Consider the following 26,348-nt stretch of genomic DNA (forward strand, 5'->3'; position numbering starts at 1 on the left):
GGAGGACCCCATCATTCACCTCAGCAGCCACGAGCTGTCGCTCCAGTGCGAGAGCGACGGCGACGGGTACTTCAGTGGCGGCTCGTTGCCGCCCTCGATGTGCTCGAGGACAGCGTGGAGAATGCGCTTGGGCACGCCCCACCACTGATGACGGTCATCGGAGTTGTGACGCCCCCTGGCAGCGAAAACCAGTTGGTGGAGGCGAGCTTGTCAGCGTGGCGGCACTGAAAGTACGTCATCCACAGAGGGAGGTCGTCGACGACGTTCCTTTCTTCATGTCGCGCGTCCTCCGGCAAAGAGGCCCGGATGCACGCGATCTCGCCGCGACGTTCCACGGCGGATGGTGAAGGGAGCACGGGGACTCCTCCGAGGCTCAGCCTCCACGCGCCCGGCATGCGCATGTCTGGCGGCGCCGGGTAGTTGGCCTCGTGGAGGACTCGCGCCTCCCATTCATGCAACGACCGACGGCTGAAGCCGTTGGTGGCCGCTCCGTCGCCTGGGAATTGCTCCGCCATGGTTTTAGGAAGAAAACCGGCGGTGGAGGCGAGAGAGATGGGAGTAGAGGTTGGGGGGCGAGTGTGTGGCGAGCGGCGGCGACGCGCGGATTTTATAACGAAGAAGAGGCGGGAGCCGTGTGCACACATGGCGAAAAAGGACAGGACGTGCGGTGGCGTGCCATTACTGTGCCGCCAGACCTTGAAATCCGGCACATTGAATTGGCACGGGAGCCAAGGTGATGAGGAGGACGAACGTTCTTGGCGACGTCCGGTCTCGCTGACTCGGCGGGTTCACGCGGAAGGGATTTGACGCCTTCGGTGCGCTAGGTTCGGTCTGGATCTGTCGGCATCAATTTTGATCTAAGTTGACGAAAAACAAGATCCTAAAACATGATTGGACGGATTTTTTTAGGTCGACGTTAAAAATAGAAATGGACGGCTGTTGGGGACTCGGGTGAAGATGCCCTCGGAAACCAACCGAACACGCCCCAAACCATGCAACACGTTGATCTGATCTCCATAGCCGAAGGAATGCCCAAACAGCACAGGACAGCGCCACCCTTTCGCATCATTGCCAACCCAAACCACCCCCTAATCCCTGTGGTGCCGTACTACATTGGCCTCTGTCCTGTTGATTCGGGTGCAAAAGCTGCACTGTCATTGATGGTCCTGTTTCACCTTTCCTAACCAGCCCAAAGATTCCTGTCCTGTCCTCTCCTCTCCTCTCCTCCATTGCAGAGCACTTTGTTGTGCTTGATCAACGGAAAAGGCTCCATTCAATTCCATACCATGTGATGTCTCGGCACTTCCTTTTCCAAAGGGCAGAGAAGAGGACCACGATACTCTCTCTGTCACTGTCGCTGCCTCACTGTCTGTCTGCGCTTCCTTCCCCCACTCGTTCATAACTGCGTGCCACCTTTGCACTGTGCCATTACAAGAATGCATAACCACTTTGGCGGCCTAAATGCTTCTTCATTCATGATAATGCTCCTACTAATCCAGTCAAGTGGATCTCTCCAGCTCGGCTGATAAGTGTCGAAGGCTCTCTCGTGCTTCTTCGTTTGTTCATGTGCGAGGGTGAAGCTGCGTCCTTCACAAGGTGCTTTCCTTTGCTTTAGCGTCAGATTCATTTGCATGATGCCTCCCTTGCAGTTTACAGATGCTTGCATTGCATCCCAATCTGATCACAAGCAATAAACAAACCATATTTGCCTCCATGGATTTGCCCAGCCCACCCACATGGCGCCATGCTCATGCAGCACATTCCCTCCTCCTTCTAATCTTCTTCTACCTTTGATGCAGCTGCTCCCATGTGATGTGCGCCTGAGCTGAGCAGGAGCAGAGCTCGCCTCACTCCGGAGTGACAGCACAGCACCGGTAGACAGATCTGTCCCGAGACCGATGGAGCGGTCCTGCTACTTCCCGCTGCGGTGGGAGAGCACCGGCGACCAGTGGTGGTACGCCTCGCCCATCGACTGGGCGGCGGCCGACGGCCACTACGACATCGTCCGCCAGCTGCTGCACCTCGACCCCAACCTCCTCATCAAGCTCACCTCGCTCCGCCGGATCCGCCGCCTCGAGTCGCTCTGGGACGACGACGCCCGCTTCGTCCACGCGCCCCGCCACCGCGCCTCCGTCGCCCGGGGCCTGCTGCTCGAGTGCGAGTGCAAGCACGGCGCCGAGAACACGCTGCTCCGGGCCGGCTACGGCGGCTGGCTGCTCTACACGGCGGCCTCCGCGGGGGACGCGGGCTTCGTGCAGGAGCTGCTGGACAGGGACCCGCTGCTCGTCTTCGGCGAGGGCGAGTACGGGGTCACGGACATGTTCTACGCGGCGGCGAGGGGCCGCAACGCCGACCTCTTCAGGATGCTGCTGGACCACGCCATGTCCCCGAGGTGCTCGACGTATTGCCGCGACGGGGATGGCGCCGGCGGTCGCGCCTCGGTGTTCCGGCTGGAGATGATGAGCAGGGCTGTACACGCAGCCGCGAGAGGAGGGAGCGTGCGGATGCTCAGGGAGCTCATCGACGGTCGCTCCGACGTGCCGGCGTATCTTGATATCCGTGGATCCACCGTGCTTCATGCAGCTGCTGGGAGAGGGCAGCTGGAGGTGAGCAACCTGTTTCCTGCCATTGCTTACATCCTCTTCTGCTAGTACGTACATGTTTTTGCTTAGTTTTATCTTGGCCATCTTGTTGTTATCTTGCTTAGTTTTTTCTTGGCCGTGTAGTGTACATCTTGTTGTTACAAGTATGCTTACATGCTTCGGAAATTCCCTTTCTTAGTTGGATCAGCTCGAACAATTCATGATCCGAATTTCTTGTTATAAGATTGATAGTACTACACAATACTGAAACGTCAAAGCTCTGATCATGAGACCCCGTCCAATAAATAAACTGAGGCAAAAGCGGATGTACTTCTACTTCTGTCCAGATAGGAAAAGAATTGGTACCAAACAACTTTTAGATCTACGACTTCCTTTCTGTTTTCTTGATGGTGATATTCAGCCAACTTTCCTTCTGTTTCTTAATTATTATTATTTTTGGAAAAGGAGGACAGCCACGGCCTCTGCATCAATCGATTCATGCAACCATATTATTAAAATGGTACAAAAACACAGTTACTGCATCAATCGATTCATGCAACTATATTATTAAAATGGTACAAAAACACAGTTACTGCATCAATCGATTCATGCAACTATATTATTAAAACGGTACAAAAACACAGTTAAAGTTCCACAACGAGCTAACGGTTTGAGCAAAAAACAAACTTGAAAAAAGGGAATGAAAACTGTCACATCCGGCGAAACCAAAATTAAGCTAAGATGCCTATACACCTAGCCTGTTAATAGCTCGCCATCTAAACCGTTTGAAGATAGCCCGTGCGACAGTTTTTCATCGGTTGCATCCAATATCCAAAAGATTCCTGAATTCCGCATGAATGGGTAACGCCACGTACGGTTCTAAGTTGTGGCTCTGTAAATAACCTGCAAAAGGTTGTTGAAATTCTTGCCATTAAAATTCATATCATTTCTAGTATTTCATATAGCCCAAAACAAGGCACTTATTCCAATCCTTATATGATCAACTGTATTTACGTCCACTTCACTAAGCCATGTTCCAAACAGCGCTTTAATGTTCGTTGGTTGAGAAATGTTGAAAGCTATATAAACAGCGCGTCATAATAATTTTGCAAGTGGACAATTAAGAAAGAGGTGTTTTATTGTTTCAGTTTGATCGCAATAGCAACATCTAGGATTACCTCTCGATTTTCGTTTTATTAGATTATCTTTGATTAATACCACTCCCTTGTGTCTAAGCGGCACTTTAGTTTTTCAAATATGTAATGATCTTGACAGAGGCTCAATGTTAATTAAATCCAAGTACATCGACTTCACTGAAAACACACCATCCATGGATAATCGTTCTTGCTACTGGTATCATTGAATTATTAGGTATGCAGAGGTCCATTTATCTGAAAATTAGAAAATGTCTTATGCAGGTTGTCAAGTACCTGATGGCCTCTTTGGACATAATCAACTCAACCGACAACCAAGGGAACACTGCACTACATGTAGCGGCCTACCGAGGGCATCTGCCCGTTGTAAACGCACTGGTTGCTGCATCTCCATCAACCATGTCAGCTGTGAACAATGCAGGCGATACGTTCCTCCACTCGGCGATCGCAGGATTCAGAACCCCGGGGTTCCGCCGGCTCGACCGGCAACTGGAGCTCACCAAGCATCTCATTCGAGAGAAAACCGCAGACATCCGGAAGATCATCAACCTGAGAAACGACGCTGGTCTTACCGCCCTACACATGGCTGTGGTTGGCTGCGTGCATCCGGACCTCGTCGAGCTCCTGATGACCACGCCGTCCATCGACCTTAACGTCCAAGACGCTGACGGCATGACCCCGCTGGCGCTGCTCAAGGAGCAGCTACGGTCAACCACATCGGAGAGGCTCATCAAGCAGATAGCCTCCGCTGGAGGGGTCCTGAGCTCGAGTGTTCTGAGAAGCAGGTCGGCTGTCGTTTCGCAGATAAAGATGCGGGGAGGGATCGCGATCAGTCCGGGCACCATGTTCAAGATATCGGATGCAGAGATATTACTGCACTCGGGCATTGCGGCGACGGAGTCTAGAAGGGCTAGTTCGTGTTCTAGCGATGGCAAGTGTGACCCTGTACATGCAGATGTAGGCCACGAAGGTGGCGAGAACCATGGATCGTCGGAGAAGAGGCTCAGCTCTGCCAGCCGAGCCAAGGACCGTCTCAAGATGATGCTGCGGTGGCCTCGCCAGAGGGAGAAGATGTCCAGGACGCCGAGGAAATCCGAGGACAGCGGCCCACTGGATACCATCAAGAAGCTGAACAATCATGTCGCTGACACCCCGACTCCGCTCAGGCAGGCCTTCACCAAGACGATGGCGCTCAACAACAAGCGTACGCTCGCGATCAGAAGCTCCGCCCCCAGCTCGGCCAGCAAGAAGAAGCTCATCCACGGCATCATGGAGGCCATGCCGCACCTCGCGGCATCATCGACATCGACCCGGTCCCCTCCGAGCACCCTTCCAAGGTCCTCCTTGTCTTCGGCGCCTATGTCCACCAAGCTCAAGGACATTTGCTTCGATGAAGACGAGGGCACGATGGTGACACCGCCGTTTGGCAAGCTCAAGGACATCATCCTGGACAACGATGACGGCGCGGACGATCCGTCGTGCTCGAACTCGTCCTTCGCCGACGAGGGGGTCGGCGTGGCCGCCCGGAGGAACCACGGCTGCGGGAACGGGAGGCTCATCAACATCTGCTTCGGTGCGCAGGGGCTCACGGTGGAAGACTCTGCCAGCGGGCAGCAGACGAGCAAGATGTTCAAGCAGCAGTGTCTCCGGGTGTCCTGACCTGGCCTGCGTTCGGTTTTGCGGTTCAAGGATATGTGTATGTGTATGTTGAACTCCCCCGGTTTGGTTTGGTTTGGTTTGGCGTGCTGCTCCGCGTACAAGAGCGAGGTGTGGTTGATTTGCTAAAAGGTAGATTCCGTGTGTGTATCATGGTCAGGCGTGCTTGATTTTTGCCAAGGGCTTGAGCTTGCTATCATCAAGTTATCGACGTGATTCCTCTATACATACACACGAAATGTTTGAGCTATATCAAGCAAATTTAGGCTCAAACAACACGGGCTTGCTACAGTGGAAATGCATTTTGGAGCCTGTTTAAAAAGCACGAAAACTATTTGATTGAAGTTTTATCAAAAAACTGAAATAGTTTATATGCATGTACTATATATGTTTGTGTAAAGAACTTGTTTCTTTGTAAATTTATCTGAATAGTTATGTTGTTAATGAGGGGATTCGGTTTAGCTAAAGGTATGCACTGAGTTTGTAACAAACATAGTTGGATGAGATGATTATCATACAAAATCAGAGAAAGGCCATATCACTTCTAGAGAGATTGCATTGGTGATAACGCGTGAGCATAATATAGTAGAGCTAAAAAACCTAGCGAAGATGTTAATCCTGAAAACACTAAACTGGTTTTATAGGCCGCATACATCTGCATACAATGAAAACATGCAACACATACATAGAATAACTACGGAACCTTTAGCGTATATAAACACCACTCTTGTCCTTGAGCACAGATAGCAAGGATCATGTCAAAAGTATAATAGTGAGCAACAATGAACGCAAGAAACCTAGGCAACGAATTAATAACCTGCTTTGAGAACAAACCTGCTTTCTACAGCTGTCGGCAGGCACCAAACAGGCTCACCCATCTACAAGACCTGAATAAGAAGCTTTGAGAAAATGTCCACCTGTAGAAAATCAGAAGAAACATGAAGTTTCGTGAACATGATTTGGCATATGCTAATTACCAATTTCATTTTGATTACCTGATTTTCCATGGTTTTGTACTAAGTTCTGGAAAATACCAATTGTGAAAACTCCCAAAGTTTAAGCAGTTGACTATATGGTGAATTGCAATAACAAATTGGAAAGAACATAAAAGATAGAAATATTGATCAAGACGTCCCATGAGGCACATGATTGAAATTAATTACTGCACAACCAACCAAAGCCTTGAGTTAAAACAATGCTATAAGATAGAAGGAAGCAAGTCCAAAACTTGAAACGGCATATATCTATGTAGCACAACATGAGAAAATCAGAACAAGTTAACAACGCAGATCCAAGCAGCTTTATGTACTACTACCTCCGTCCTAAAATTAAACTGCAAAAACGTCTTACATTTTGGGACTGGGGTAGTGCATGCTTCCATAAGACAGAGTATAAGGATGTCCAATGACATCTTAATATCATTGTAATTTCTGTTCCATGGATGACGTGAAAAAAAAATTAACGATGTGTACAGCTCAAAATCCAATGCTCTGATAAAGCTCCTTCCTTACTCTAAACAATACAAGCAGAAAAAGGGATAACCCACCCCCTAGGTCGCATATACTCCCTCTCCATACGAAAATACTTGCCGGAGAAATGATGGTATCTAGATGCATTTCAGTTATAGATACATCCATTTTTATCTATTTTTTGTGACAAGTAATTTCGAAGGAAGGAAGTATGAACTATGAAAGCTCCAAAACAGTCCACTACATGTCATGGAAAATGAATGTGCAACACAGAATGAACAGAGACATACGACTGGTAGAGCAAAACTCAGAAAGGATGGGAGGAAAAAACAAACATAACTGGACGGAAGACATTTTTCACCTGAAACAAAGAGAAGCATGGCTGCGGGGAGGGATCGTCAGATTGAATAGATATAGCAAGAGGCAGAGGAGCAAATTATATGAAGGATTCAAGAGGTACCTTCTGTATTGACGGTTACAGGAAGTCGGTGAACCGAACTTCAATCGCCATTATCGGTTGCTGCCGGGTTAGCGACAGAATTAGGGATGGCACCCACCGGGTTTGGGTACGGGTGGAGCCATCCCATACCCTTACCCGTCACCTAAAAATGTACCCATCACCCGTACCCATATCCGTCAACGGGTATACTTTTTTCCCATACCCGTGACCCATCAGGGTAAATGGGTACCCGCTCGTAAAATTATCCATATTCGCGACACATTAATTTGAGCATCATGTAGTCATAAAAGACAACTTATAGTAATAATTTATAAACTACAACACTCCATGACAGCAACACGTATTCATAAAAAAGCAACACGTTGATGAACGACACCACTTATTCGTTATCAGCAACACTTATTTGTAACAACAACACATCAAGGAGGTAGCAACACATAGTCATAAATGCCAGCACATGGTTATATAGTTTAAGTTTACAAACTCACGAGCCACAACTAAATATAGACTTGGCCATACATAAGACCACAAACAAAAGCATTTCAATAAAATTTTGGCACCATAAGAAGTTCAACCGAAATAAACTCGAGCAATCTAACAATAGCAAAACTAAGATCGAGGTGCAACAATTTATTCTTCTTGACGACGAACCGACGAGTTCTTGCTTCCACATATCAATTCTCAAAGGGACAAGTCCTAGTTGGAAAAGTGAACACGTTAACTTATTATAATTTGCATTGTAGTGGGTGCACTCAAATACTCAATTGGAAAATGAAATGTGTTGGTTAACCTGCATGCCCTCTTGGATGTCTTGAAGGCAAGTCCAAAAGCTAGCATCTCCTTTATGAGCATCTACAACAATCAATTTGTAAACATGAAGAGACAATGATTAGCAATATTTAAATAAAGAAAAAAATAACAAAATTTTCATTTGCCCACCTTTGTATTTGTTTCTAAGCCAGTCCTGGGAGCACATCAATACCTCCACCATATGAGGAGTTAGGCGGCTCCTATGATCACTAAGTATTCTGCCACTTGTGCTAAATGCCGACTCTGAGGCAACAGTTGTCACAGGAATAGCAAAAATATCTCTCGCAACATTTCTTAATGTTGGATATCTTATTCCAGATACTTTCCACCAATCCAACACATTGAATTTTTCTGTGTAAGTCACTAGGCCATCTTTCAAGTACATCTCTATTTCATCTTGTAGCCTAGCCGTTGCAGGACTTTGTTTGGCGATAATGTTATTGAAGACATTCATGATTGCAGGAGCTTTCATTGAAGAAATCAATTGTTCACATGGTTGATATTCATATTCTTCCACTTCATACTCCTCTATCAACGCATGTAGTCTAGCAATTAATTCATCAACCAACTCTATGCACTCATAAGAAGATGGCTCAATGCCATGGAGCATGGCAAAGCAAGCTGTTAACATTTGCTTCTTATACCGAGGATCAAGAAGTGTAGCCACCCCCAATAGATCTTGAATGTCCTTCCAATACTTATCAAATTTACTAGTCATTTCCTTCGACATTTGTTTAATAATTTGGTTGCTAGAAGAGGCCCACTGTCTCATTTTCATTTTAATCTCACATATTTTAGGGAAGTAAACATTAGCTGTAACATAATCAGTGCCTGAGAACAACTCGGTTATCTCATAGAATAATCTAAGTCTCTCCACCACATGTGTAGCAAACTCCCACTCTTCATCACTAGGTAAATTATCATATTGCTTGTCAACTTGCTTTGCACGTTCAAAAACAACTCTATACGGTAAAGCTACTTCTAGCATCATGAAAGTGGAGTTCCACCTAGTTTTGCAATCAAGAACCAACTTTCTTGTTATTTTAACTTTTTTAAACTTAGCCATATCCTCAAACTTCTCTATCCTTTTTCCTGTGGCAGTCCAATATGCCACACTTTCTCTGATATTTTCTATAGCTGACTTCATAACATCCAATATGCCACAATTTTTGAAGCTAAATGAACATAGTTTAGAAATACTCAGAAACACTTGATGGTTCAGTTAAGAAGCTCGCAATGATACAAAATATTAATTGTTGTTGAAACAAAATATTTCATTCTGAAGCTAAACATTTTTTTAGAGTTTGAATTTACACACTCGAATCCCTACTCGTCACTCAAAAGCATTTGAATTTACACACTAGAATTCCTACCAAAACGCTGCTATATTTCAGTATTTCTGAAGCTAAACGAACATAGTGCTCGTCGCCATAGCTGAAGGCTGAACGCTGCTATATTTCAGTATTTTTGAAGCTGAACGCTGCTATAAACGCTGCTATATACACGAATGCATCACATCATCTAGATATCTAAACTATAAAATCAGTGCTGGTAATGATAAAATCATACACAAAAGCGATACTCACCTAGCACAAATAGCCTTGCTCTTGTTCTTGCGATTGGCAGCATCAGATCGGCCGTTGCTAAGCAGGCTAGGGCGTCCCTTCTTCATGGACGTCTCGGACATAGTGCGGCGACGGTGCTGCACCTTGGACCCTGGAGCACGAGGTGGAAGACCTTGACGTCGGTCGGGGACTTGGCTCTTTTCTGGCGCGCGGAGGCGGAAGGCACCATCTGACGATAGGGTTGGGACTGGGCTTGGGGTAGTCATGGCGTGCTCCTGGCTGTGGTGGTCGCCGAACTGCAGCTCCTCCTCGCGGTTCCCTTCCACGCGCGAGCTATGATCATCATCCCCTGGCTCCATGGTGCTGGCGTGAGGCAGCAAGCGGCTGGAGGCGCTGTCGATGGCGAGCGGCAGCGAGCCAAGCCAATAAGATGAGATCACGTTGACTGCTAGACATAGGCCTAGCTAGACGTCAATCACGTTGATCCATATACTGCCGGCCTGCGGCATGCAAGGTAATTCTACGTCAATCACGTTGATCCAAATATCCATATAAGGAACGAGGCAATTCTGGAGATCAATCACCTAGATACGTACGGAAGGATTTGTGACGTGGGCTAGCTGCCGAATAATGTACATATAATATATTTAATATTTGGAGAAATGATATTTATGCCTTACTTGTCAAATTATATATGGGTACATGGTACACGGGTACGGGTTATACTAAACCATACCCGTACCCGCTATGCCCAATGGGTTTTAAATTTTTCTATTTACGTACCCATGGGTAAATTTTTCACTCATACCCTTGTCCTAATAGGGTTTTTACCCGCGGGATACGCGGGTACCCATTGCCATCCCTAGACAGAATGGGGTTTCGGGGGAGGCACCAAACCTCTCGGCAAAATAGGAGGCCGGTCGCAGTGTTTTCGCCCCGCCGCTCCATAAGCCTCGCTCACGAAACGAGCCTGCCTCTCTCCATGCCTCGGCTACTAGCATCGCTGCTGCTTATGTGATCTAAGATACCACACCATCTCTTTGCAGCAAAAGCTAATTAACAGTACGCAAGTCTGAGTTTGAGGGAGTTCAGAACATTGAACTAAATGATGTATTATCACATTTGCACAAGTTTTTCCTGTTACAATAATAGCAGGAGCTGTTCATCACAGATGCCCAGCAAGCAACTAAGCACTTCCTCGACTACAGCAAAATTTGAATTTACAGCAGGAAGCAACAAAATATCACAAACTGAAAAGAGAAGCTACGCTGAGTAAACAATCAGCCACAATGGGAAACGCACTTGGATCACAGTGCACAGCAGTGTGACAGAACCAATTGGTCCTCCAGTATCTCCAAGGCTCTACACAAGCTTTATCAGATTAATACACCTGACAACAGCTCCCAGCAACGTCTCGATTCTGGGAGAAATAGTTCATCTGGGAGATGAACTCACATTTTCATTTGCAGCTGTACATGGTGGCGGCAATCTCTATCTTCCCTTCCAAGGGCGTGCAGGAATACATGCTTGCCTCGAGCTCTATCCTCCCATCCAAGGGAGTGCATCCTGCAAGCGCATGATTTAACTCCTCCAGCGACACCAAATTTGATAGAGGGAATTCTGTGCACCTTTTCAGAAAAAATGTCTGATATGTGTACGGCTACCCAGCAATTTCCCCATGTGACGCATCATCAGCAATCTCCCCATGTGACGCATCATCAGCAATTTCCCCATGTGAAGCATCATCAGCTGAAACAGGCGATTGTTCTGTCTTTGACGAGAAGGCTCCAACATGTCAACAGACATTAGTTGACTTCTGCTTCCTCCGCAACTTTGCTCCTGGGGACACTGCATGGCTCATCTTCGTCTTCTTCCTCATCAACTTTCATAAATAGTCCAAGTTTTTCCAACATGTTGCCAGAACCAGGAAGAAAACTGGGCATACCATCCTGGGAATGATCAGGACTCGTCTCATCAACAGAACTCACAATATGTTCTGTGGTGACTGTACCAAGCATTTCTAGGTCCCTGGGATGGACGCTGTCATTAATTTCTACAGTTCTCTCCATCTGCATCAGGTTTAGACAAACTTTTAGCAATAAGACAAAAGATGAGTCTCACAGCACCAGCAAATGCAGTTCATTCACTTGCCTCCTGCAAGGCCTGACGAGCCTTTTCCCTCTCCAGGTCCCGCTTACGCTTAGATTCAGCTTCGGCTTCAGCTCTGCGAGCTTCCATAGCTGCATTACCTTCGGCCAAAAGCCTTTCTTTCTCTGTGTCCATAGGCAAGACAATTCTCAGAAAAGCAGGAGCTTACTATTTGGCAGCAAACAAACAGATGTATATGCTTTTTACCTTCCTTCTGCAGTTTCTCCAGCTCCTCCTGTTTATCTCCACCCTCACCCTGAGCTCATTAGGTAATTACATGTCAGAAAGAGGTGCGGCCAATAATGAAGGAAATAGAACTAGATGTAAAAGCTCCCAAACCTGGCTGAGAATCCCACGAGCTTTCACAATTACATCAGCATAACGGCTCCTCAAAAGAGCTGCTCGTAAGAGCTTGTCCGGGGAGACTTGCCTGCCGGATTTTGCATTCTCCCCTATATTTATTCATTGGGAAAGGATCAGATGATCCGACCAGATCAATGCACCAAGACCTCTTGGTGGTCTCATATGACCCTGCTTACAAAATCATGCTTACCCTCAGGTGCAGCCTTGGACTCATTATCCTGCTCACGGAGTTCCACATCACCAGCAGTGTCTGTATTTAACCAATGGTAATTGGTTAAGCATGACAAATAAAAGCAGATTCTGAACAGCTCGCAACATGTAGCCAAAGTGGGCATATGGGGTTAAAACTTACGGTTAACATCAACAGGGTTAATAACATCACTCTTTTCTTGCTCTGCAGGTTGTTCTGGTACTTTAATAACCTACAAATTAGAAGAAACCAAATATTGAAATGCAACAGGGTTAGCACATATAAGAGGTTGGCCAGTCAACGGAAATGAAACAACAAACTCTTGCCACAACATTAATAGAACTGGATACCATGATTACTGATTAAAGTTGACCCAGAGTATCATAAAGGTACACACAACCAGATCACCCATTCTGTCATCTGGGTCAGTCTGACTAAAGCGAGGCAACCAGTGAAGTACAAGCTACAAAAGCTAACCGTGGACACTGACACAGAGATCTGGTTCAGTGACTAAAGCGAGTCAACCAATGAAGTACGAGCTACGAAGCTAACCGTGGACACTGACACGGAGATCACCTGTTCTGTGATCTGGTTGAGTCTGGCTAAAGCGAGTCAAACATACAAACTATGAAGCTAACCATGGACACTGACACGGCATGATACTATCAGAAATAAATTGGGCAAGGAAGGTCAAGTTGCGAACAGAGGGGCTGGTGGCTACAGAGGCAGTAAGGAAAATGAGCGAATAATGGATGAATGTAGAGAGCTGGTGAGAGGAAGAACTGGTGGGGTTTGATCCTGCTAACACAATTCATTGGTCCATATCTTAACTAAATAAGATAGTCCTTATTGCATTAACTGGCTTAATTGAAGGATCACCCAGTAAAAAATTGCCAAAGTACCTTCGCAAGCTTTGCTGGGCTACCAACCTTTTCTGATTCACTTTCAGTATCACTGCCTGAGTCAGAATCTGCATTACCAACATAGCAAATACGGTCTGAGGACACATTTACAAACCATAAATATATCAAATACAGTAGGGTCTTGTAGACAACTGGGACTGACTGTTTAAAATAATAGCTGGTACAAAGTATCTGTAATTTCCAATAATGATTTCTAGAAAGCATCTATGGTGCCCTTGCAGCTATGTATGATATCTTGCACCACATATCAGTTCACTAAGAATCAGTGTGATAAAATTGCAGGATGGCACTGGGACATCCTGGGTGACACTGACATCATGAATTTTAACTATTTCATTAAGTTTCTATGGATATTGCTAAGTCTCCTGAAAGATAATATTAATTGTAAAAAATAAAGGACAAGAACAAATTTGCAGCACATGTCAATCTCATATAATATTCTAAATTTCAGATGGTTCACCTATAGTGAAAAATGTTTGCTTCTCAACTTTTGCTTCACAGCCTTATGTAAACTCATAAAATCAAGTTTCAATGAATTTTAGCTAAATACATAAATAGAAAGATGGACTCAGGGTAAGCACAAATCTCTATAAAATGAACCTGAGAAGGGAAATATAGAGATGGTCAAAGCAATCAGAGCAGTGGCACGAAGAGAAACATGTTTTACAAGCATGTACCCAATTGTAAACACAAATGTAGAAAAATAAAACCCATATGTACACACCGCTGGATGAAGATCCTGAGTCACTGCTGGAACTACTTGGGCTACCACATTTGTTAGTTCTGATCTGTGGATCCTTCTCTATCAATATTGGGGATGCATTGCCGCAAATGTCCACATCCTCCTCAACAGGCTCACCACCTGAGTGCACAAAAGAATAAATCTCTATTCTCTAATGAGTGCATTGATGGTGTCAAAGTTGTATCAATTGACTCAAAGGGTACATGAAAAAAATACCTTTGCAGGGATTTGTTGACAAGTGACTGAGGCCAGGAACATTCACAGCCTCATTCTCAGAAGGCTCGGATTTTGTCTGCTGGTTATCTCTCTCTTGCAAATATTTGTCCACGTGCTTCTTCAATTCTAAGAGTATGTCATCACTGAGTGCATGGATATCAATTTCTATCTCTCCATCCCCAGGCTGATCAGCATTGTTGTCAATACACTGCTGTAACAAATCAATGATGTGACCAGGTAATAATTCTGGCTCCTCAGACAAAGAAGCTAAGCAGTTTCCAAAGGATTCTTTCTCCTCAAATGTCATCTTTGGCTTCATAATCTCAGTTGGCCTGACACGCTCTACTGACAAGTCACCGCAGTCAACAGGAGGGGTCTTTCTCCTCTTCGAGTCGGCCCTATCAACCTCGACATGTGGCTTAGTGGCAGCACAAGCCAACTTCTTCTCAACTGTCTTCCATCTAGACTCAAACATTTTATTCAGTTGAATGGCCATATCATGCACTGCATGCCCTCGAGGATTGTATGTTATTGCATTGTTAAAGGTCAGCCTGACATCAGCTGCAAAATCAGATGGCCTTGTGTAGGAACCAGAATCTAGCTTCTTCTTGATGGTCCCCAGGTCCATCGGGTGCTTGATAATGTCATTGTAATCTGGAATATTCAGCTTTTCCACGTCTACCGGAACATTAAAAATATGACTACATTTCTGAGTCATCAGCTTCTTCAGAATACCTTCGCACATCTTCAGAATTGTAGCTTCAGGCAACACTATAGACATTTCCGGCCGAGGTTTTGTGGGCAAGAAGCGTCCCTTGGCACCACGGACAACATGGCTCCCCCGTTGCACCTTTTTAGGCCGAGGGGCAGCCGAGGATGAGTAGGCAGGTGCTCTGCTGACAGGCAAGATGGCCAAAAACTCTGGCTTCTTAAGGAGATCCCGGACCGAATCAAGCTCTGACCGGAATCTCTTGCGGAGGTACCGGCGCTCAGACGATGACATCTTAGACGGGACAAAGATCTCTCGCTTCACACCAAAGCCATCACTGTTAAGGCTGATGCACTTGCGTTTTGGCGCAGACGAATCTTGGGAGTCAACACGAACAGGGCTGCCTGACTCATCAACTGTCTCTGCATACCCACGGGGCACGCCCCGGTAGGCCATTTCGTCGTAGCCCCGTTTAATCTGCCTCTGCGGCGCAAACTCCATGAGGACCGTTGGTGTCATGTTACCAGGCGCCAGCGAGGTGGCACAGATCTGCTGAATAACGACAAAAAGCTTCAGCCACAGACACACACACACACACCGAACTGAAACCTCCCATGAATTGAAATGGAAGCACACAAACCGAAATTTACAGGCATTCAAATGCTCTGCAGCGAGCAAAACCCTAACATTACACTTGGCCCTACGAATCCGTAGGGAGCACTAGAGCACAAATCCGACAGCCTGACTCTCAAATCTTCTAATTCGCCCTCACAACCACACGCCTACCGACCCGAAAGCGAAAACCCCCCAAATCATAATAGCCGAGCAATTCGAAGCGAAAGAGGATGCAAGCACGGACCTGGAGGCTGGGTCTGAGGCGCGGGGAACCCTAGGTCGGGATTCTCCCTTGGTGAGCGCGGCAGCGAGCTGGATTTGCGCGGGAGAAGGGCGGATCTGGAGAGCGCGCGGGTTCGAGCCGCCTCCGGCCCCTTATCCTCTTTCCTTTTATCCTCTCTCTTCCTCTTTGTGTCCCTCCTGTTCTCCTTTTCCTCGAGCCTCCAGTCGTCTCGTCGCGCTGCCTAGTTTTTTTTTTTCTTTCCCTTTGCCGAAGCGACGGAGCCCGAACACAGAGTGGAGTTGGATCTGGATCCTGCGCACGAGGCTGGTCGAGACCCGGAGTGGAGCGAAACGGTTCGATCCGATGCGACCTGACGCGCGCGGGGATGCCGCTCTCTTGGTGGATATTTATAGGTGGGGGGGGGGGGGGGGGGGTCGGAGGGAGGTGCGTGCCGGATCCAGGCCGTCGGTTCGCGGGGATCGGACGGGCGGGGCCCGCCGGGGCCGGCATGACGTGGAGGGGTGCGCTCTTTGACTTTGCTCGAAGAGGTTTCTGTGTTTGGACAAGGATCGCGCGCTGCCTGACGATGTACCGTGGGGCGACAAGATTTCCGGGCCCGCATGTCATTGGACTTGGGTAGGTTTTGGAGTGGTTCCATACTGTTTGGGGAGCAGCCGTCTTTTGTAAAGGCCGCGGGATCTGGATCTGAGTAGCACGCGCGGAGGGCGGAGTGACTTTTAGCTGAAGGCTAGTGACACGTGGAAGCACGTGCGTGGCTGCGTGCCCGGCGCGGTGGGGCTCATGGCCTGACCTGCTGCGTGTTTCTTTTTTCCTTTTTCAAATTTTTACGTAATTTTTTGGCTACTCTAATATTTTAGGATAGACTAGCAAAATAGCCCGTGCGTTGCAACGGAAGAGAAAATAACACACACTCTAAACGCAATATATTTTCACATGGCATCACATTTGTGTTATCGATGATGTTTTTAGTGCTCACACAACGAAAACGCGTTTGAATGTACAGTCACTCGGAATATTGTTTCTCCTCACGAGGTTTTCTAAAGGTGTGCATGTGTGTTAACGATGTTTTCTTTCCTCTCAATTTGGTTTTAATTTAATGGATGTTTATTACAATTCATATCGTCGCCGGAAAGAGAAAAAAAAAGAAACATGCACTACAGATTAAGTTTGCACCAAAAATAATATTTAAGAAATATTCAACAGCTAAAGATAACATCCTATTTAGATTCTACACATGTTTTAATCAAATTTCATATATAACATGTTAAAATCGGAGTTACGGTTTAAAAGATATGGATAATTTTGTTTTAGATAAAATATGGATTGATTAACTAAAAAGTTAGGGTTTTTTTGTTAAAATACGGAGGGCGGGTTGATTACCAGAAACATCAGGGGGTTTTCGGGAAAATAAAAAAAAACGATTCGTTTTCTGACTTAAATCCGGACTACAGGGTTGATTACGTGAAACATGAGGGGGTTTTCTACAAAATGCAAAAAAGATTCATTTTTTGACTTAAAAACGGACTGCGGGTGGAATACCGAAAAAGCAAGGAGTGTTTTTGCAAAAAGAAACGGCGACGTACTGCAGAAGCGCTGCGCGCTTTATTATCAGGGGAGATTATGAAGTTGAGTGAAAAATGCATTGAAAAAGTGCAAGCCACCATCTCTCTTCTCTTTAATTACACAATCCCAATAAATTAAATGCATGTAGAAATTAAGAAGATTACGTGTAAAATATTATTAGTCTTGATTACCGTGTACTAAGAAAGAAACTTTTTTCTACTTTAAAGTATATTAGAAAGATAAAAATACACTCTTTGATGGACAAATTTTAACGTCAAACATACATTCTTCATCGGATGAAAGGAGTAAGCTGCATTCGGATGTACCGATCAAAATAACATTCGCCTTTCTTGTAGTTCCACTTTTCCTAATTAAAATATCATTAACCGCATAATTTAGTTGTAATGAAAAAGAAAAATGCTTGCCTTCCATTGGCGGATCACATGGAGCATCCGTCGGCTCATGTGTGTGATGCATGTCTTGTCCAAGAGATTTCTTTCTTTCGGTCAACTTACTCACTATTCTATATAAGTTTCTGCAGCAAGGTCTTTATTATAAAAAAATGTAACAAGACATTTGTTGGAGAAAAAAATACAACGAGACCTTTATTGTAAAAAAATTACAACAAGACCTTTGTTGCACAAAAAAATTTGTAACAAAACGTGGAAGAAAAACTTAACTTATGTTACAAAAAGTTCTGCAACATGACTCGTGTTGAAGAAATTTCTTGCAACACATTCGGTGTTCAAATGGTAAAACGTAACTCATGGTCACTCAATCGGTCAAATGTGACGGCTCGCGAGGCGATGGATCTTTCTAAATGATCCGTCGACGAACGCGTAGCAGTGCCCAATGAAAAAAACAGAGACTCCTATTCAAAACACGTGACGTAAAGCGTGGTCTTGCTTCGCTCTCCTCCAATCACAGCATCGCCGATGCTCAGTGAGCCTCTATTACAACATCGTCGATGTGCGGCCAACGTTCATCGCAGCACCGACGACCTTTGCAGCATCACCGCCGCGATAGCTCCTACCATGACCGTCGCGACAGCTCCTACCATCACTATCGCCACATGTTGCAATGAAGTAGCCGGTCACGATACCATCGCAACATGGCTGCCCCTGCTCGTCGACCACCGGACTTGCAGCACACGGTGGTGTGGAAGCAGTTGGACCATCGATGGCGAGCTGACTGTCGGTGTCAAAACCGGCTGATCTCGAGTAGGGGGTCTAAACTGTGGATCTGGGATCGAAGGGTAACAAGGAACGAAGGAGATGATGTTCTACCCAGGTTCGAGACCTCTTGATGGAGGTAAAACCCTACGTCATGCTCTTGTTGCTATTGATGAAGCAGTACAAAGTACATGTTGATCTACCTCGAGATCGACTGTAGTGGTCTAAATCCTAATCGTAATGAACTTAATTTGTCATATGAACTATGGCCCCTTGGTTTATATAGATACCAGGGTGTTAGGGTTACACAAAGTGTGTTACAATAGGGAAGGAATATGTTGATTACTACACCGCCCTCGATTGTACGCCAAGTATACAGAAGAGTCCATCTTGATTCCAATACCTCCAATGACGATCAAACAAGCCTAGGAGTCCGACCCATGAGAAGAGATAGGCAGCTCGAGGACCCCTTAGTCCCGGACTCCATCAGTAGCCCCCAAACTGGCCTCTAATGCCGAAACCTTCAACCTCTGGTTGTTTCATAGAGACTTTGGCTTGTGAGGTGAGTTCTTCTCTTCCTTTAACCGACAATAGTTCGGTTGTCGATGACCTTCCCTCCTTCAGATACATAGATATATATATATACACACACATAAATTTCGATTTCCAAGCCGACCATTCGACCATGGATAGTGTCTTTTCCTCCTCCATCGGAAAGGTCACGGTTGGTCAAGGCCTATATGATGGGAACGTTGCATGGGAAACAAAATTTTCCTACGTACACATAACATCTATCCATGGTGATGACCATCTATGAGAGGAGAGATCGAATCCATATACCCTTGAAGATCGCTAAGCGGGAAGCGTTGAGAAACGTGGTTGATGTAGTCGAACGTCCTCGCGATCCAAATCGTAAGCCGACCCGCGATCCAATCACTATCTAGTGCCGAAGGAACGGTACCTCCGCGTTCAGCACACGTACAACTCGATGACGATCTCCGCCTTCTTGATCCAGCAAGAGGGGCGAATAAGTAGATGAATTCTCCAAGAGCACGATGGCATGGCAATGATGTTGGAGGAGCTGATCCGGCAGGGCTACGTCGTGCACTGCCGAACTAGCCTACGGGGTGTCACGAAGTAGTGGAGGGAGAGGGGTTGCGTCGTGGCTTGTAGTGCGGCTAGTCTCTCTCCTCTCCACAATATATAGGTGGGAGAGAGGGGTAGCGCCCTAGGGAAAAACACCTAGGGTTGGTCGGCGGCACAAGGGGGATGAGTCCTCCTCCAATTTGGATTGGTGGAGGAGGAGTCCTCCTCCTAGTAGGATTGCCCCATCTCCTCTCTTCTTGGCGCGTAGGCCCATGAGGCTGGCTGCCCAGCCCACTACGGGCTGGTGCGCCACCTCTTGGGTCTATGTGGTCCCCTCCGGGTGAGTGGCCCCTCCCAGTGAACCCCCGGAACCCATTCGTCACCCCGGTACTTTACCGGAAATGACCAAAATCTTTCTGGCATCCAAATATACCTTTCCTATATATCAATCTCCGTCTCCAGACCATTCCGAAACTCCTCGCGACGTCCGGTATCTCATCCGAGACTCCGAACAACATTCGGTCACCAACATACATAATTCAACAATACCGAAACGTCATAGAACCTTAAGTGTGCAGACCTTGCGGGTTCGAGAACTATGTAGACATGACCGAGACACTCTCCGGTCAACAACCAATAGCGGGACCTGAATGTCCATATTGTCTCCTACATATTCGACAAAGATATTCATCGGTTGAACCTCTATGTCAAGGATTCAGTTAATCCCGTATATTATTCTCTTTGTCCTTCGGTATGTTACTTGCCCGAGATTCAATAGTCGGTATCTCTATACCTTGTTCAATCTCGTTACTAGCAAGTCTCTTTACTCGTTCCGTAATACAAAATCCCGTGACTAACTCTTTGGTCACATTGCTTGCAAGGCTTGTTGTGATGTTTATATTACCGAGTGGGCCCTGAGATACCTTTCTGTCACACGGAGTGACAAATCCCAGTCTTGATCCATGCTAACTCAACAAACACCTTTGGATATACCTGTAGAGTACCTTTATAGTCATCCAGTTACATTGCGATATTTGTTACACACAAGGTATTCTTCCGGTGTCAATGAGTTATATGATCTCATGGTCATAGGAACATATACTTGACATGCAGAAAACAATAGCAATAAACTGACATGATCACATGCTACGTTCATAGTTTGGGTCTTGTCCATCACGTCATTCTCCTAATGATGTGATCCCGTTATCAATGACAACTCTTGTCTATGGCCAGGAATCCTTAACCATCTTTGATTAACGAGCTAGTCCAATAAAGGCTTACTAGGGACGGTGTGTTGTCTATGTATCCACACATGTATTTGAGTTTCCAATCAATACAATTCTAGCATGGATAATAAACGATTATCTTGAAAAAGAAAATATAATAATAACTATTTTATAATCGCCTCTCGGGCATATTTCCAACAGTCTCCCACTTGCACTAGAATCAATAATCTAGCTCACATCACTATGTGTTTTGCATTGTAATGAATCTAACACCCATCTAGTTCTGGTGTTGGTCATGTTTTCCTCGTGGAAGAGTCTTAGTCAACGGGTCTGCAACATTCAGATCCGTGTGCACTTTGCAAATACTTATGTCCTCCTCCTTGATGTAATCGCAGATGGAATTGAAACATCGCTTTATGTGTCTGGTCCTCTTGTGAAACCTTGGTTCCTTGGCTAGAGCAATGGCACCAGTGTTGTCATAGAACATGGTCATTGGATCCAGTGCACTGGGCACAACTCCAAGATCTGCCATGAACTCTTCATCCAGACACCTTCTTTAGCCGCCTTCGAGGCAGCTATGTACTCCACTTCGCATGTAGAATCAGCTACCACGCTTTGCTTGGAACTGCACCAGCTTACCACACCCACATTGAGAATAAATATGTATCCGGTTTGAGACTTAGAGTCATATGTATCAGCGTCAAAGCTTGCATCTAGGTAACCCTTTACGACGAGCTCTTTATCACCTCCATACACGAGAAACATTTCCTTAGTCCTTTTCAGGTACTTCAGAATATTCTTGACCGTTGTACAACGTTCCATTCCTAGATCACTTTGAAACCTTCCCGCCATACTTATGGCAAGGCTGACATCAGGTCTTGTGCACAACATTGCATACATGATAGAGCCTATGGCTGAATCATAGGGGACGACACTCATCTTTTCTCTATATTCTGCAGTCACTGGGCATTGAGTCTTACTCAACTTCATACGTTGTAACACATGCAAGAACCCTTTCTTGGACCGTTCCATTTTGAACTTCTTCAAAACTTTATCAAGGTATGTGCTCTGTGAAAGTCCTATCATGCATCTTGATCTATCTCTATAGATCTTGATGCCTAATATGTAAGCAGCTTCTCTTAGGCCCTTCACTGAAAAACTTTTATTCAAATAATCCCTTACGCTTCCCAAAAGTTCTACATCATTCCCAATCAGCAATATGCCATCCACATATAATATTAGAAACGCTATGGAGCTCCCACTCCCTTTCTTGTAAATACAAGCTTCTTCATAAACTTGTATAAACCCAAACGCCTTGATCACCTCACCAAAGCGTCGATTCCAACTCTGAGATGCTTGCACCAATCCATAAAATGGATCCCTGGAGTTTGCATACTTTGTCAGCATTCTCTGGATCGACAAAAACTTCTCGTTGCATCATATACAACTCTTCCTTAAGGAAACCGTTAAGGAACGTTGTTTTGACATCCATCTGCCAATTTCATAATCGAAAATTGCAGCTATTGCTAACATGCTTCTGATGGACTTAAGCATCGCTACGGGTGAGAAAGTCTCATCATAGTCAACTCATTGAACTTTGTGAAAACTCCTTTGCCACAAGTCGAGGTTTATAGACGATAATATTACTGTATGCGTCCGTCTTCTTCTTAAAGATCCATTTATTCTGAATGGCCTTCCGCTCTTCAGGTAATATTTCCAAAGTCCACACTTTGTTTTTATACATGGATCCTATCTCGGATTTCATGGCCTCTAACCATTTGTTGGAATCCGGGGCCACCATCGCTTCTCCATAGCTCGTAGGTTCATCGTTCTCCAACAACATGACTGACAAGACATGGTTACCGTACCACTCAGGAGCAGTACGTGCCCTTGTCGACCTACGAGGTTCGATAGCAACTTGATCTGAAGCTACATGATCATCATCAATGGCTTCCTCTTCAACTGATGCACGCTCCACAGAAACCTCTTTCTGCGCTGCGCTACTTGCTTGTTGAAGTAAAGGTTCTATAACCTCATCAAGTTCTATCTTCCCCCCCACTCAATTCTTTTGAGAGAAACTCTTTCTCAAGAAAAGCTCTGTTTTTAGCGACAAACACTTTGCCTTCGGATCTAAGATAGAAGTTATACCCAACTGTCTCTTTTGGGTATCCTATGAAGATGCATTTCTCGCTTTGGGTTCCAGCTTTTCAGGCTGAATCTTTTTGACATAAGAATCGCATCCCCAAACTTTAAGAAACGACAACTTTGGTTTCTTGCCGAACCACAGTTCATATGGCGTCGTCTCAACGGATTTTGATGGTGCCCTATTTAAAGTGAATGTTGTTGTCTCTAATGCATAACCCCAAAATGATAATGACAAATCGGTAAGAGACATCATAGAACGCACCATATCCAATAAAGTACGATTACGACGTACAGACGCACCATTACGTTGTGGTGTTCCAGGTGGAATCAAGTGTGAAACAATTCCACATTGTCTTAGGTGAGTGCCAAACTCATAACTCAGATATTCTCCTTCTCGATCAGATCGTTGGAATTTGATCTTCTTGTTACGATGATTATCTACTTCACTCTAAAATTGCTTGAACTTTTCAAACATATGAGACTTGTGTTTCATTAAGTTAATATAACCATATCTACTCAAATCATCACTGAAGGTGAGAAAATAACGATAACCACCACGCGCCTCTATGCTCATTGGTCCGCACATATCAGTATGTATGATCTGTAATAAGTCACTTGCGCGTTCCATTGTTCCGGAGAACGGAGTCTTAGTCATCTTGCCCATGAGACATGGTTCACATGTGTCAAGTGATTCAAAATCAAATGACTCCAAAAGTCCACCAGCATGGAGTTTCTTCATGCGTTTTATACCAATATGACCTAAGCGGTAGTGCCACAAGAAAGTGGTACTATCATTGTCAACTCTACCTCTTCCGGCATCAACGTTATGAATGTGTGTGTCATCACTATCGAGATTCAATAAGAACAAAACCCTACATTGGGTGCATGAGCATAAAAGATATTACTCTTATAAATAGAACAACCATTATTCTCTGACTTAAGTGAGTAACCGTCTCGCAATGAACAATATCCAGATATAATGTTCATGCTTAACACAGGCACTAAATAACAATTATTCAGGTTCATCACTAATCCCGATGGTAAGTGAAGTGAGAGCGTACTGACGACCATCACATCAACCTTGGAACCATTTCCCACACGCATCGTCACTTCGTCCTTCGCCAACCTTCGTCTACTCCATAGTTCCTGCTTTGAGTTGCAAATGTGAGCAACCGAACCGGTATCAAATACCCATGCACTACTACGAGAGTTGGTTTGGTACACATCAATAACATGTATATCATATATACCTTGTTTGGCGTTGGCCGCATTTTTGTCTGCTAGATACTTGGGGTAGTTCCGCTTTCAGTGGCCAGTCCCCTTGCAATGATAGCACCCAGTTTCTGGCTTGGGCCCAGCCTTGAGTTTCTTCACGGGAGGGGCAACTGTTTTGCCAGTCTTCTTGGAGTTACCCTTCTTGCCCTTGCCATTTTTCTTGGAACTGGTGGTTTTATTGATCATCAACACTTGGTGTTCCTTCTGGATTTCTCACTTAGCGACTTTCGGCATCACAAACAGCTCGGCGACTGATTTATTCATCCCTTGCATGTTGTAGTTCAACCCAAAACTTTTATAGCTAGGTGGCAGTGATTGAAGAACTGCGTCAGTGATTGCCTCTGGCGGGAGAACAATTCCCAATTCAGCCAGACCGTTTGAGTATCGAGACATTCTGAGTACATGCTCACTGACAGACCCATTCTCCTCCATCTTGCAAGGATAGAACTTATCGGAGGTTCATACCTCTCGATCCAGACATTCTTTTCAAAGATAAACTTCAACTCTTGGAACATCTCATATGCTCCATGACGTTCAAAACGTCTTTTAAGTCCCGGTTGTAAGCCATACAAAATTGCACATTGAACTACTGAGTTGTCATCCAGATGCGATTGCTAGATGTTCATATCATCTTGGGTTTCCAGTTGGGGTGGCATGTCACCCAGCGGTGCATCAAGGACATAAGCCTTTTGGGAAACCATGAGAACAATTCTTAGATTTTGGGCTGAAAGTGCGTTATATCGACTAGAGGGGGTGAATAGGTGATTTTTACAAATTCATCACTGAGGAAATTCCTAGTGAGGAAAGTCCTCGATCATGAACTGAGTGCAGCAGGAATAGTACTTAGACAGAAGTGCAAAAACGTCTACAGCAAAGTACTTAGAGAATCGGTTTGCACAGGTCACGAGTACAGTATAAGCAGGTGATGAATAACTCAGATGAAGAATTTGAGGTGAGGAATTCAGAGAAAGTCTTTAGTCAAATTCTTCAGACAGTACAGATGAAAGTCTTCAACGCGCAATTGAGGAAATGAAAGGAGTTGAGGAAATAGAACCAGTAGCTCGATGAAGACAATTGTTGATGACCCAGTTCCAACAGTTGTGACAGTTGTACGTCTAGTTTGGAGCGGCTTGGTATTGAAACCAAAGACACACAGTCCCGGGACACACAGTCCCTACCGTATTCTCCTTGAGCTAAGGACACACAGTCCTCTCCCAATACTCGTGGTAAGTCTTCAGTGCAGATTTCCAAACCCTCACAAACTGATCACCCCGCAATCCACAATTGACTACTGGATGCTCTAGACCATGACGCCTAGCCGTCTGGAGGATGCACAATCCTCAAAGGTAACAAGTGTCGGTTTCACACACGAATAACTTCTTCAGTGATGCTCAATCACTTGGGTTTTGGTTTGTGTTTGGATGTTTGGGGTATTTCCTCACTTGATGATTTTCGCTCAAAGGCTTTGAGGAATTTGGGTTGCTCTAAATGGCAAGTGTCAGTTTCTCTCGGAGCAGCCAGCCAGCTAGTTGTTGGGGGGGCTATTTATAGCCTGGGAGCATCCCGACATGATTTGACATAAATGCCCTTAATAATATGATCGTTGGGTGGATAAGATTTGGGACAGGTGGCGCATGGCGCTACAACGGTCAGGACTTTCAACTGTGAAAGTCCTCATGTCTCTCATGTTCCTCATTTTGAGTATTTGGTAGGTGTAGGTTTGGGTTGAGCATCATGAGGAAATTATTTCCATAGTTTTACCTTGACCCCCTTTAACGGTACGGTGTTCCTTTGACTTAAGAGTGAAGAAAATGAAACAAAAAGAGTAAATCTTCAAGCTTCAAAGTCTTCAACGTATTTTCTTCAGGACACACCGAATTCCTCATCTTCAATATCTTCATGAGGAATGTCATTTTCTTCACAATTTCTTCGCGATCAAAGTCTTCAAGGAATGACCAAAGTCTTCATCCGAAGACATACATTTTTAGGGGTCGATATTCATCGAATAACTCAAACTCCTAAGTGACTTATAGAG

General features: G+C 45.3%; 2 protein-coding genes across 2 annotated transcripts; one reads left to right on the plus strand and one right to left on the minus strand.

Moving 5' to 3' along the window:
* Positions 1-996: 996 nt before the first annotated feature.
* On the plus strand, positions 997-5,642 carry LOC123401855. Its single transcript, XM_045095711.1, has 3 exons — positions 997-1,596; positions 1,800-2,606; positions 4,001-5,642. Exons 2-3 carry the CDS (start codon positions 1,899-1,901, stop codon positions 5,393-5,395), a joined length of 2,103 nt encoding a protein of 700 aa, XP_044951646.1. The 5' UTR covers positions 997-1,596; positions 1,800-1,898; the 3' UTR covers positions 5,396-5,642.
* Positions 5,643-10,773: 5,131 nt separating this feature from the next.
* On the minus strand, positions 10,774-16,199 carry LOC123400963 (transcription factor GTE10-like). Its single transcript, XM_045094677.1, has 10 exons — positions 15,847-16,199; positions 14,279-15,539; positions 14,045-14,182; positions 13,300-13,367; positions 12,560-12,629; positions 12,398-12,457; positions 12,184-12,296; positions 12,052-12,100; positions 11,848-11,969; positions 10,774-11,765 (listed from the first exon to the last, which is right to left on the minus strand). Exons 2-10 carry the CDS (start codon positions 15,504-15,506, stop codon positions 11,502-11,504), a joined length of 2,112 nt encoding a protein of 703 aa, XP_044950612.1. The 5' UTR covers positions 15,507-15,539; positions 15,847-16,199; the 3' UTR covers positions 10,774-11,501.
* Between the last annotated feature and the right edge of the window lie 10,149 nt (positions 16,200-26,348).

The sequence above is a fragment of the Hordeum vulgare genome, chromosome 6H (assembly GCF_904849725.1).
Source record: "Hordeum vulgare subsp. vulgare chromosome 6H, MorexV3_pseudomolecules_assembly, whole genome shotgun sequence".
NCBI classification, from domain to species: domain Eukaryota; kingdom Viridiplantae; phylum Streptophyta; class Magnoliopsida; order Poales; family Poaceae; genus Hordeum; species Hordeum vulgare.

Bases quoted from the DNA above. Each gene is read 5' to 3' on its own strand.
- LOC123400963 (XM_045094677.1), bottom strand. From the start codon at position 15,506: ATGACACCAACGGTCCTCATGGAGTTTGCGCCGCAGAGGCAGATTAAA. The intron at 13,368-14,044 runs GTGTGTACATAT...TTGGTAATGCAG, and splicing joins CTCAGGATCTTCATCCAGCG to ATTCTGACTCAGGCAGTGAT. The intron at 12,458-12,559 runs GTAAGTTTTAAC...GGTTAAATACAG, and splicing joins TAACCCTGTTGATGTTAACC to ACACTGCTGGTGATGTGGAA.
- LOC123401855 (XM_045095711.1), top strand. From the start codon at position 1,899: ATGGAGCGGTCCTGCTACTTCCCGCTGCGGTGGGAGAGCACCGGCGAC. The intron at 2,607-4,000 runs GTGAGCAACCTG...TGTCTTATGCAG, and splicing joins CTGGGAGAGGGCAGCTGGAG to GTTGTCAAGTACCTGATGGC.